The 13,820-nt window shown below is 38.6% G+C and overlaps 1 protein-coding gene across 9 annotated transcripts in view; it reads right to left on the reverse strand.

The window, feature by feature from the left end:
• The window catches only part of MAP3K20 (mitogen-activated protein kinase kinase kinase 20), a 100,759-nt gene that overhangs the window by 32,525 nt on the left and 54,414 nt on the right, over positions 1-13,820 (reverse strand). For 8 of the 9 annotated variants that reach the window (XR_003533510.1, XR_003533507.1, XR_003533509.1 and 5 more), the window contains exon 11: positions 9,133-9,268. Coding sequence is in view for 4 of the 9 variants with exons in the window: in XM_027678536.1 (XP_027534337.1) it covers positions 9,133-9,268 (136 nt within the window). In the remaining 5 variants the exon portion in view is untranslated. Of the gene's footprint in view, positions 1-4,176; positions 4,878-9,132; positions 9,269-13,820 lie in introns of those variants that run through there. The other variant, XM_027678539.1, reaches the window with a different exon arrangement.

A 13,820-nucleotide genomic window follows, 5' to 3' on the forward strand; every position in this document is an offset into this window, starting at 1 on the left:
ACGAGCTGGTGCTGCAGGAGGAGCCTGGTGTGATAACTTGTACAACCAAATTATTTAATGCAGAAGTCCAATATTACATTTTTAGTTGTACGGTGGATTTTTTCAGCTTTCCCCATGTTTAAATATAATTAGTGGCAGAATATGTTCTGTATTATTTCAATTTTTTTTAAAATAGAATAAAGGGGAAATGTCACACAGTGAGTAATACAAAAACGTGACTTAAACCAGTAAACAATAAGGAACATTTTGAAACACCAGCATTTTACACAGCGACACAGATGCATAAAATTTACTGTCAAAATGTTTATTGCAAAATAGAAGATTGGAACAAAGAGAAGCAAAGGAAAAGTTCACATCAAAAGAAAGTTTATGACACCAATTGAGGAAATTGAATACATTGCATGATTTCTTTTTGTTTGTTTGCTTTGGTTTTACACTGGAAAAACAAATCCACAGTGTGAATAAAACAAGACATGGTATGTCAAGTGCAATAAAGAGAATAACTGACACTGCAAGGTTTTACCACACAGAAGTGTAACATGGCATGTTCCACACAAATGATATATTCAGTTTACAGCACAAGAGTCTTGGCACAGGCAATGCGCTCAGCTTTGTTTTCTCAGAAGGGAAAATGAAATTTTCTAACACTGTGAAAATATTTTCTATTCAAATTCCATCAGTTCAAACTTGAAGTGTAAGTAGCATTGACTCCTACTATTCAGTACAAAACTTCTTCAATAGTGCAAAAGCAAGAAATGCAGTGGACTATATCTGACTTTAAAAGGCATATGAATATTTAGCACACAATATAAAATGTTTAAAGAAAGTTGTTTGTTCTACAGTTTTAAAATTAAATCTTCACACATCAGAAATCTCTGTGCAGATTTTACAGTGTACACTAAGTCGAAGTCCGGAGGAAAGGGGAAAAGTCCCTCCTCCAGATTCCTACCAGTGCATTTTAAGGGCTGTGAAAATTACTATATGAACTTACTTTTTCTACCTGAACGTTCTACCTAGGACTGTAGTTAAAACCTCTGTCAAATTAGAGGTCTTCTTAAAAACCTGTAAAAGCTGCCTGATTACAGAAAAGGAACTACAGCACTAAAGACACACAGAAACACTGCTGCATACTTAACAGCTATATGGACACCATGGATTTATTGCTACTGCTGAGAGCAACACCAATCATTATTGTATCAGATATTTAAATCAGAATAAACACTCTAAAACCCAGAAGGAAAGGGAATCAACATCTAAGAAAACCTCTGGAACGATAAACAAATGACAAGTCAAGAACATGACTGTATGACAAGAGGCTGCGCCAAATGTCACCTCCAGGAAGCCCTTCCCATCTAGAGGGGACAAGCTCCATGTCAGGCAGCACACACCTGGCTGGGGATGCAGCACACCTAAACACCATATCTTAAGACACTTGCTACTCTGAGGAATTAATGGTGTCATCATCACAAAAATTATAGTACTAGATCAAAAGTTTTCCTCCATTAAGTCCCCTTCCCATTTTTTTCTCCACTGCTGAAGGAAAAGAAAAGGAGCTGGGAGTTGGGCATCATGTCTTGGTCCCAGCTGACCCCACATCTTTAAGCAAGCCAAAAGTCAATTCTTTCCATTCTTCTTTCAGGTCATTTACCCACCTAAGTCAATGCTGGCATTACAGCAGCCGGGTAAAAATAAGAAGACTCATACAACCTGGTGATGATACAGGTAGAAGGTGGATTGGAATACAGTGCAGATGAAAATCAGTGTGGAAAATGAAATATTCTGAGCTCCTCCAACCACCATACCTGCCCACCAGAGCCACTTTCAAAGCCTTTATCTAGTGAAAAGCATTTCAGAGACAGAAACAACACAGCTTGATTCTCACATATGACTTTTGGCTTGTAAACTGAAGACATCTGGCATGAAAGTCATCACAGGAAAGTAAAAATGCAACCAATACCACTACTTTTTCAGTGAGCACAGCCAATATCCTAAGTATAACCCTATGTTAGGGGAACCGCATCAAGAGTTTGTCATCTTATGTTACCATTTTATCTACAATTTAGAGACCACCTTTGCTATCTTGAAAGCATGGGGAAGTTTTACAAGGGTTTATTTTTTCCCTTAATATAGCTTAATTTGTTTTGACAAATAACATGGGGAAAGAAAGGCAAAGAGGGAAAAATCCATCTTTGTTTTATTAAAAAATACTGAAACTAAGTACAGAGTAGAAATTTCTACAAGCACACTACCAAATTCTGATGATATTTTCCTTACATAAATTACACACCTGGGCAAGCACAAAACTTTGTGCTGTTTTGAATCCTAAATTGTACTGAACCAAACTTCATTTTCAGTTGTACAACCCTACAGTGCTTATGTGGTACAGTAATTTATGCACAATGACATACATCTTAAGATCTAAAGTGCACATATTACACTACACAAATCCATCAAATTTTGCTGAGTGCAAAGTGGCAGTTACAAAAATAGTAACATTGCTGTGGGTGTTAGCAGACGTAGACTTACAAAAATAGTACAAATCTGCACTGAAAACACCCTTTTTGCTCTTCTTTCCATTTCATACTTTGCCCTTTTATGTCCCTTTTTCTCCCTAAAATCAGGTTGCTTTGATGGACCTAAGAAGTCATCCCTACCTGTGCTGAAGGAGGAAGTTTCTCCCTGGGATACTCCATAAATTTATTGCATCATTTGAAGTACAATTTTGTTATGAAAAAACGTTCTGGATACAAGAGGGTTAACTGCAAGTCAACGGATTTGTAACTGTTTGGAAGAACATTAAATTATATCCTACAGAAGTTAAACATCTTGGAGGGTCTAATTCTGTGCAAACTGAGTTTGAAGTTTGAAGCACAGCACTTGCTGCCTTGCAGGTGCTGATACTTAAGAATAAAACAATTCTCTCTGATGACCCAAAGAGGTGCCCACTCTAGAAAAACTCCTTCAAAGAACTTTCTCTTTTGTCGAGTGCGCATGTAATGATTTGAGGCCTGCTGTTATCTAATGTATCCATTTTTCTCTAAGCTATCTACAAAACACTCACCATAATACGTAGGTTAGAGTTGTGTAACAGGCAAGCCTATAATTAAAGAGGCCACTCAAAACCAGAAGTTTTCATAAAAGAAACCCCTCCAGTAATTGAGAATAGAATTTTGATGGCCTATTCCCACTACTACTGAACTGCACAGTAACATTTTTCTTTTGAAATGCTGCCCTTCTTCCTTGGGCAAATATTTTACATCTTCCTTTCTAAACTGCATCTGTGTTCGCACTGGCTTCCCTCCCTCCTTCTGCATCACCACTAAAGGGGTCATCAGGAGAAACGTCCTCACTGCTCTCAACATAAGTGCCTGGCAGGCAATTATTGCAGTAGATTGTTACACACTGAGTTTTACAGTAAGCCATAACAGCAGTGGCAATACTTTAAAAGTGATTTAGCTGCAAAAAACGGGTATGCAGAGACTAGTAAATATTCCTCACATTACTGCCATCACAGAGAATTTCACATAAGCCACAGCAGTAAGGCCCAACCTGAAATGTCATAGTGGTTTCTCTTTGTCCTTACCTAAGGGTAGCACACACTGTTTAGGAGATGCAACAGAATCAAAATTTACGAACACTGATTTTTGCTCTCAGGTATAAGAATAAGTCCATCAAAGTTAATGAGGCTTCCTGGATTTACATCAACATAACTGAAAATTAGCTTCTAAATCACAATATCTGATAATAGATGCAGAGGTCTGATTGCAGTTTGCTTTGGTAGATTGAATTATATACACATGCACATACACGTGAGGAGAAAAAGAACATTTATACAAATCATCTACTAATAGGGATTATCTGGATTCTGCTGCTATTCAGTTTTTGAACTGTATATTTAACTAACCCCTCTCTTCCCCCCAAGCTTCTCTCTTCCCAGAAACCTATTAGTGACTTCCCACAATACTGCCTTGAAAAAGGCTTTAAATTAGAAACACAGCAAACCCCTTCACCGCAACAGTAAGAAAGAATGGATTGTAGAGAATAGCAAATCTGGAAGTACATGTATATGCATATAATTGACAACTGAGGGAGTAAGGGAAATGACAAAAAACACAAAAGAAAAATTTGAAGTACATAAATGGCATTAAAGACATTGAAGTTTCTCCCAGTGTTTTCAGATCTTAAGTTTATCAAGTTTTTCTGTAATCAGGCATCAAGAATTATAGATATAATCATGGTTCTTAAAATAATAATAATAATCTCCATTAGTTTGGAAAGTTTAGTTCCAAATTTCATCAAAGCAGAAATAAGCCAGCACAATCTAAACAAAAACAACATGTCTTTCTACACAGAAACATGCTCAGCCTGGAAAATATCTCACTTTTTTTGTTGTTTTTTTTGTTGTTCTTTTACAGGATTTAAACAGACCAAACTGACAGGATTCTTGTTCTAAAACTTTATTGGTTTGCTTTGCTAAAACAATTTCAGGGTTAATTCTATAACTTATTTCATTCACCGCTATCATCTGTGTCGTCAAAATCATCATCATCATCATCGTCATCTGACCAGTCGAATTCACTGAAACCCAAAGCCATGTTGATTTTCTTCCCTTTTCTCATAGAGGTGGTTTTAGAAGAATTCTTTTTGGCTTGCATGTTTATCTGCATTCCAGAATGCAGGACAGATCCTGCTTGGTTCAGAGAGAAGATATCCCCAAAGCCCGTCATCATCAAGGCCTTCAGACTTTGGTTCATGCCAGCTACCTCCCCGTTACTTGTTGATGTGATCTGACAAGACATCTCTGCACTGTTTGACTCCTCTGTTTTAGATTCAAAGTAAGACTCCTGAGACATTCTTGCAGCAAGAGGTAAGAAAAACTATTTAAAGGAGGAAAGGACAGAGCAAAAGTGAAAGTTAAAACCAATTCAAAAATCAAGGAAAATGTCACCACCATATTAGTTGGCAATCAACAGAAAGCATATGATTAGTGAATCTAAACATGGAAATCAAGTAAGGATTCATTAAAACAGCGTCCTTCTGGGGTCATTGTTCTTAAATCAAAGTGCAAAATCACTGAGTGGCATGGCAAGAACCACAGGTAGCGGAGCTCTCATGACAAAAGAAGGTTCAAACTCTTCAATCCTCTGTTTTGTACAGTGCAAAACAGAACGTGACAGTTCCCAGCCAGGTGGACTGGCTCCCAAGACAATGTGGATAAAACAGAAGTCTGAGTGAGTTGCTTAATTGAACCTTTCAGGATTGAAGAATAAATCAGGTTAAGATCAGAGAACCCAAACAAGCTCTCACAGTTTGGTGCAGAAGTAGCAGCCCCCAAATATCAGAAATAAAAGCAGTAGCAGACTGGTTTGGAGTGTATGCTCAAAAGGAGAGAAAGAGGTCACCCTGCAGTGGTCACAATCAGAAATGAGCCTCTCACCAACACCAAGGACAGTGGAATCGGCCTCCAGACTGCACTAGCACCTTTTGCAAGCTGTCCCAGGGATGAGCAGGCAGGGGAAGAGGGGCTGCTTTAGGCTGGTTCTTCAGCTTAGTTTTTTTGGGGTTGTTTTTTTTTTTCAGTGATATCAATAGCTATCTGCCATTTGTACATCACATTAGATCTCTACTGATATCACCTTCACCTACAGATAATGGCATTCTCCTGACCCAGTCTGTTTGTAATAACAAATGAAATGTGCTCTCTTCAGCTAAATAATGACTAATGCCTGTTCAGAGTGGCCAGGCTAGTAACCTCTGTGACAGGCTTGCCTGTGCTCCACAGGGAGTAAGACTCAGGAGTTCATCCTAAATTAAACTACCTACTAAAACAACAGCAAAGGAGCGGTGTGTGAACACCTAATTGGCCTTTCTTTCCAAAGCTGTTTGCAAAAACTACCTGCCCAAAATTCATGGTTTTTTCACATTTTTATAACCTAATCAGAAAACTGACCAAAAAGTCAATGGCAGTTGGTCACAACAGGTTACAAGGGTAATTATGATGATGCCCTGGTCTGTAAGACAAGAGGCTTCATGGCCAGGCTGCTCAAAGACTGCCCATTTCTTGGTAAAACCACTTACACTGACTAATTGTCTATCATTAAAAAAGACAATATCTGTCTTTTGTTCCTCTCAAGTTTTCCCAACTTACACAGGCTTTCTATTTGCATTGTGGTTAACAGAAGTTAGTGATCAAGGTTTAAGAAACAAAAATAAAACTAAGAAGTTGGGGAAATGGGGTGCCCTTAACAGTCTTCATGCATCCTATGGTTAAGTGATGAAAGAACCAGCAGCTATACACCTGGCTATACAAAAAAACCCCAATTACACCATCACCAGAGCACTAGTTGGATTAAGAACACCAAAAGCTCCTATGATAAAAAGAAGTAATGTTTTAAAAACAAGATCTAGCCACATCACACACAATTCCTTGCCAGGTAGTTACAGTCACTTTAGATCCTTAGAAGAGCATTCCCTGACATGTGGGAAGGAATCCCTATTAAAAAAAAGAAAATCAACAAAGCTGCAAATCAGCTTTCCACTAGAACACATTTCTGGGTCATTGACTGTTCAATGCCTGAGAGTGGGTAAGCTATGAATGGCCATAACTGTGGCTAATTTTGCAAGTTATAATCATTTTACTTCCTCCATATTTTACCATCTCATTAGTTGGAGAACTTAAAGAGCTCTTTGGGACAGGACATGCCTTTGGTGTCACATTTCATAGGATGACTATCATGAAGAGACAATTAGAGATGGCTGGGATCCACCAATCTCTGTAAATTCCACTGTTCTTAAATGACCACCTGCAGGTAACAGGGCACCACAGGTGAACATCTGGATTTCATGTCTTGCTCACTGTCTTTCTCTAAATAAGAGGTTCAGCTTAGCTACATAACACTGTCTTCTTAAAGTCAGGTCCTCTTTCAAAAGAAGTCTCCCATTTCACTGTAGCTATGGATATATTTTACTCCTCCAAAAGGCTCCAGATTCCCTTATGCTAGAGGCTCTTGGAGATCTGCACAAAGGAATTTGCAAAGATCAGACTCAAAGGTCTCTTTTGTATAATATACAGCAGAAATAGGGACAAAACAAGAACAGGGAGAAACACTACTTTCACAGAAGCATTTCTAAATGTTGGCCACATCCTTCTCTCATGCTGAAGTGTGTAAAGCTATACTTTATTCTTTAGAGCAGGAGCAGCCTGCCACTCATATTTACCTACCATGCAGGATAAAGCTTCTACCAGCCCTACAAAACTGGAGAATCAAGTGGCAGAGACAGCTTTGCTGTTCTCCTTTCACTTGGTTTGAGTTTCTCCTCCTGCACACCACTGGCCTCTGGTCTTTGCTGCAGAGCAAACCAAAGAGGTGACTGCAGAACATAGAGCAGGGACAAGAGTACCAGCTAGGACACAACAAGGCCTAATGTTGGTTAAGAACCAGGTTTATCCATAGTGGGCACCCTAAGCAGCGTCATAGCTCTGGCTGCCATATCTTTACTACTGTTTTTACAGTCAAGGTAGTTTAAAATCAAGCACTGCAGCTCCCCATTGCAACCCTCCAGGTTGATACTGCCGAGGAGACGCTGCCTGAACCAATGGAGGGAGACAGATGCTTGACTCTTAAGGATTACAGTTTGCAAACAGAACGCCCAGGGATATTTTCCAAATGGTTTAAAGCTATAAATTTAAAATATAGTTGTACATGTAACCAGTGCTTTGTAGAACTTCATTTGCTATGAAAAAGACAATCCTGCTTCAATAAGCCATTTTTTGCCAGCATGTCAATTTTTTTCCAAAAAAAGGGTCTTTTTTAAAGCTGTTCTCTGTAACAGTTCACTTAAAATCTGTAGAAAAAACAAACTTATATTTCTCTATTAGAAGAAATTGCATTTAAATGCAATAGGAGAGTTGGGTTAATGTTATGCAGAAAGATAGTTCATGCTTAGCACAATAGGCCATAGCACAATGCTTTATTCTTTCAGCAATGCTAGCTCTAAGTGAAAAGTACAAGTCATAAGCAAGTACAGCATAAAAAACCCCAGGGCCTTGCTGGTGAAAAGGTTTGCTCATTAAGGCTGTGTCTCATGCTGTGCGCAGAACAGAGGATGGCCCACAGCTCAGTTACTGGAAGCTCGCAAGCATTAAAGCAGACATATAGATATCTACTGAGAACATACAGTATCTGCACATAGGAAAACATTCATCCTTCATTATTTCATTACTGCATGTTCACAGCTGGAACATAAATGCAACTTCATTCAAACAACAGCAATAAGCTATGCCTTGAAAACAAGTCATATGTAAATGGGTCTGGTTGGAATCAAGGTTACAAGTAGGGTAAAACTGCATAAGTAAAATCACATGCTACTGCAATCTCTATTTGGTATTTGCTTTGGCTAGTGCTTTAAAAACAAGCAGGTATCAGTATTTTCTTAACAACTCTGTTGTAATATGTCTCGCCATGCACTAACCCTGTGGTCCTCCCTCTGCCAATCAGTGGTTGAAGAGCATCACATTTCATTAAGAAATTCAAGATAATGCAAGGAAGGTTTTTGTTCAATTTATTAACAGAAATGTAGCAATTCTAACAGCTGGTAACTGGCCAGTGAAAGTTATGTTAACTATAATTATGAACACAACCTTAAATTAACACTTCAAACTTTGACCCCCCTTTTTCACAGAATGGAAATTTGCTGCTTCTCAAAGAAAAAGAATAGAATAAAAAAAAAAATCTACGTAGGTTTCCTAAGATGCCTTCTGCAAGATGCAAATCATTCTTACATTTAAGACCAAATCCTTCATCCATTAAAGTCAACAACTTTCTAGATGAAAAAAACAATTTACTGAATACAAACAAAAAGTTGAGAACTCTAAATGAATCAACAGGACACTACTTAAAGTGCCCATGTCCTAGTATGAACTGTCAGTAACACCTGGTATCTAATGTATTGATGAATTTTTAAAAAAGTATTGTTATTTGGAGTGATGTAATAAAATAGACTTTAATTGGCCCAAAGAACCAACTACAGACAACTGGAGCACTACTTCCTTAGTGTGTTTTGAGATTTACATAGACAAAGCCCCAAACACTTTCTGACACAAGATGAAAAGTTGAATTATTGTCTACTTACAGGAGTATTTGATTGTTCAGTTAACTTCTGCTCCCACATCTTCAAACGTCGCTCCCGTTCCTTTAGTTCCTGCTCTTTAAAGCTCAGATCACGCTCCAATTTCTTTAGTCTCTCTAAGGTTGCCTCAATTTCACATCTGCACAGAGACAATTTGTTACTTCTTGTCTTTTCGTGACAGATATAAATAGTTCATAATTCCCACTTGAATGTTAATTAAATGTGAAAGGCTGAAAAGTACAATACTAACTCAAGCAGTTCATTTAATTACCAAATGCAAAGTCTTCCAGAGCTTTAAGAACAAATTGCAATGTTTATACTTGAAAACAACCATAATACCTTCAGTTGAAGAAAAATAACATTTAAAAGAATAAAATGCCATATAACAACAATATTTAAAAAATGAAAATGCCTTCTTTCCCCTCAACATCATGAAACATGACCTTATCCATAAAGAAACTGCATTAAGGACTGGTAACTGGCAACACAATACAGGCAGTCCAAGAAGCCCATTTGCCTCGGTTTATAACTTGGCTATAAATACTAATTGGACTTGCACTCAAATGCACAGAAGCAGTACTGGGGTGTTTTTCCCTCTTAACTTCCTGTTCCTTTAGGTGAAAATATAAGAGCAAGAATACAAACCATGATATGACCCAGCCCTGCAAATGGTTACAAACACAAGCTTCTCAAGTTAGGAAGAGCTGTGAAAAAGATTTCGTTTACTTTTCTCCACTTCTCACTCTACATGCAAAGGTATGAAAAATAGCATCTTTATTTGGTTTCACTGCACGTACCTCCCTTAACAAAGTGGTTTCTTTTGACAAACTTTCTGATGGACAGTATCTTTTTAACCCATGAATTGAACCGCTCTTGGAAGAGAATTTAACAAGCTTTGCACTACGAATTCACGAGTGTGTACTAGAAGGTGAAAAGCAACTCTGTCACCAGATTCAGACACATTTTTTGCTCACGGGATAACCAAAGAAAAAACTCCAGTTTGTATCAGAGCTTGTATTTGCATTAAATGAACCATTTCTGTGCCTCTTTGGGAGACTGTGCACTGCCTGCCACATGTGTCCTGACTATTGCTTCAACTAGTCTTCGGAAACAGTTGTGGGAAGAGTCAATCCCAGTATTCTGTTTTCCTCCTAGAAAAAGCTAGCTCCTAAGGAGACAGAGATCCTAAAGAGAGCTCTGGAGACAGCTACTGGGACTCTACAAGGCCAAATATTCTGCTCAAACTTTCACATTATTTTTCCTGCATAAACACACTGCAAACAAAATATGCTCCTTCTGATGTTTTCAAAAAGAAAATAAAAGGACTAACAGAGTTAGCTGCCATTTCTATTTGGGGTAGGGAAAGAGAATTATTACTTTCTGTAAATCTCCTGTCCTAGCATGGAATGATTAAGCTCTTCTCCACGATCAACCTAAAAGAGTTCAGGCTCTCAATGTGGGAAAATAGCATATCCAAACAGTCTATTTAAGCAAATGAAATAATATATATATATTCCAAATTTTACAGATTTCTCAATTTAGTAAGACATCTTCGTCAGAGAGTAATGCTTACAAAGTACAGTGAAAGGATTCAGAGCTGGAATAACAAGCAAAGCCTACTGCAAACTCTAGCACCATGCTTAATTCTACTGCAAAAATCAGCCACCTGGGGACAAAGACATTTATCACACTTGAGTCTTGCTGAGTGAGCTGTTTGATGTGGTGGTCAGAACAAATGCCCCTCTTAATTATCATGCTTCAGATTTCACGCAAAATTCTCTATCGTATATAGGCATGCAAAGGTCAAGACTGATCTCTGTGCTGGGTAGAAAGTGGTGATAAATCCTAATAAAGAGACAATAAGGGAATAAAACAAAAAAACACCAGAGAGAAGGTCAGAAGGTGACTCTGCTCCAAACATTCATTTCCCTATCATAAACCCTTTCCTGCAGGTGCAACATATACTGTGCAATCTACTGTGGGAACTACAGAGCATTTTGAGGACAATTTCAAGTGCAGCTTTCCTTAGTGTCTCTCATCATCACCACTACTTACACACAACTCTATAATTTTTAAAATATGTAAATTACATTCTCTTTTAAAATAACATTCTGAGCTAGGGAAGTCCTGGTAACAATAGTTTTCTATGCGTCAAAAGTCTATTTTGTGCTGTAATTACCTCTCTTCATTAGACAGAAACTTCTCTTATAATAAAAGGTCAGTCTGCAAAAACAGTTGCATTCTGAAAAATAATTCCACTGTATAATGAAACTGTGTAATTACAGAGAAAGCTACCGTACATTGCCCACTTAATGAGTCTTACTCCATAAATGAAGCAGCTTGAAACATTACACATGGTAGGGCATGTGGATTTGTTTGCCTGTGCAGTTGTGCACTCTGAGTTTACTGGCTTCTCTAGAATAATCTCATTCTGTGACATTGAAGAACGTATACTGTATTACTGGAAACCATAATGATAAACATTCACAGACTAAAAACAATGACTGGCATTTGTTTATATGTCTTGAATTGCTACTGATACACTAATAAAAGTATCATTAATAAATTATTTTAATCATTAGAACAGCCGCTCGTGGGGAGAGGATGGAAGGAGAAATTCAGTTAGTATATATGACTAACTGCAGACAAATGTGATCTCTCACTGAATTGGAACATCATTACTTCAACAGTAATTTTTTTCTACTGTAATAAAAGTGACTTGAGAGAGAGCTCCAAAAACATCACAGAATATAAACTTAAACATACAGCAGATCTGTGCAACTCAGGCATAAGACAGTGTCCCTATTCAATTAAATAATAAAAATGTGCAGAACACTTAGGAAATATGATACTGAAATATTTTAAGGAAATTATAGAACAAACAGATTAAAATGCATTATTAATATAATCAGGACCAGAGAATGCTTCAAATAAAACCACATTATAGATAGATCAAAGTGTCATTTATGTTATAAACTCCACCAGTCGTGTATAGACTCAGCCCACTCTCAGTTTTCACATGAGCCAGTTAGTGACAATGAAGTTACTTGCTGTTACAGATACAGTTTGTGCATGTCTATACAGAAAGAACTTCAGCTTTCCTTTCTTTAAGAGTGGGAAAAAATGTAATCCAGCTTGTCTGAGCTTTGATTTGCTTTGGTAAGTGCAGTATCCTTGTGAAAGTGCAGTATCTGGATCACTAATTCAGAGGTCCCTCAAAGGAACAAGCATAACCTTTGCTTTTCCCAAGCCCACCCTTCTCTAGGGTTCTAAAAGCCAGCCTTCATTAAAATTCCCTATTTTGTGGTTAACACATCTCATTCTTTCCCTACTGCTCATTCCACTATCTCTTTGCAAATCACTGTGGGATAAAAAACATGAAAGAAAAAAAAGAAGCAACGAATAAAAGAAAAGATTTTTCAGTGCAGAAGTTAAAACACGTTAACTTTGGTGCAATTGTTTTTAGAAACAGTCTTAGTCTGTTCTAGTTTATCCTTTGGGATCACTTTATGCATCTTTCATCTACTTCAGGTGGCATATTTTTTGCATACTTTCTGTTAATTTGATTTCACACTCATGAATGCCTCCATACAGACATGGCTTTCACATCAGGGAAGGCAGCCACTACCAGAATTTGGGTTGGAGAACAGCCCTCTTGCCCAGCTTCCAAACAACTCCCCACACAACTTGTGCTCTTTCTGTACTTTGTGTTTTCATTTCAGCTTAATTCAGAAATCATCTTTGCTTTCAGGAAAATCATGTCCCATCAGGAATTTGTATTTTCTCTCTCATATTTCCTGGTCTCCAAGTTGTTTATTATCCCAGAAAAAATGCCAAATTTATCTTTAACACAAGTCCCCATAGTAAAAAGTTCTTCTGTTACTTGATAGTGCCAAAGAGCATTTTGTTTCTACATGGTTTTTCATTAACACCTTTTCAGACATTCCCCATCTGAGTAAGTTAGGTGCATCAAAATAAAATTTGCAAGAAGAACCTGGGCCACCTGAGTCACAGCCCAAGAAATAAACAGATTAAGTAAAAGAATAGAACTTTGCTACCAAGTGCCAGCTAGCACAGCTTTCATTCTGCTATACTGGCAAGATTTAAGTAGGTATTTGCCTTTCCTAAGGGCATTTGAGCACTTGTTCCTCTTTTAAATAAATATTTTTACAATGTAGAGGTGTATAGGAAGCCACTCACTGGGGGATATTTTTCTTTCAACCCTGCTTGTATTCTGTCTACTATCAAAACCACAATATGATGCCCAGAGTCTGCATAAACAACGGTGGCCATGAAACAAGTTTTTTTCCTTGAAATACTCGACATTTGTCCCAAGCCTTAGATGACAGATTTGGGGGGAAGAGGGCATACTGATAACGCAGTAAAAGCACCGCCACAGATAAAATCATTGGCAAACGCTCGAGAGCCGGGTATTGGTAAGAGGGCACTCCGAACGCTGCTCTCCGGGGCTGCGGGGGACCCCGCTCCAGGGGGGGAGTCCCGCAGCGCGGGCGGTGGGGCAGAGCGTGGGACAGAGAGCAGGGCAGGGAGCGGGCCGGAGCGGGGCAGGGAACGAGGCAGGGAGCGGGCCGGAGCGGGGCAGGGAGCGGGGCAGGGAGCGGGGCAGGGAGCGGGGCAGGGAGCGGGGCAAGGAGCGGGGCAGGGAGCGGGGCAGGGAGCGGGGCAAGGAG

This window comes from Neopelma chrysocephalum, unplaced genomic scaffold (genome assembly GCF_003984885.1).
Source record: "Neopelma chrysocephalum unplaced genomic scaffold, ASM398488v2 Primary Assembly neopelma1_44, whole genome shotgun sequence".
Classification (NCBI taxonomy): domain Eukaryota; kingdom Metazoa; phylum Chordata; class Aves; order Passeriformes; family Pipridae; genus Neopelma; species Neopelma chrysocephalum.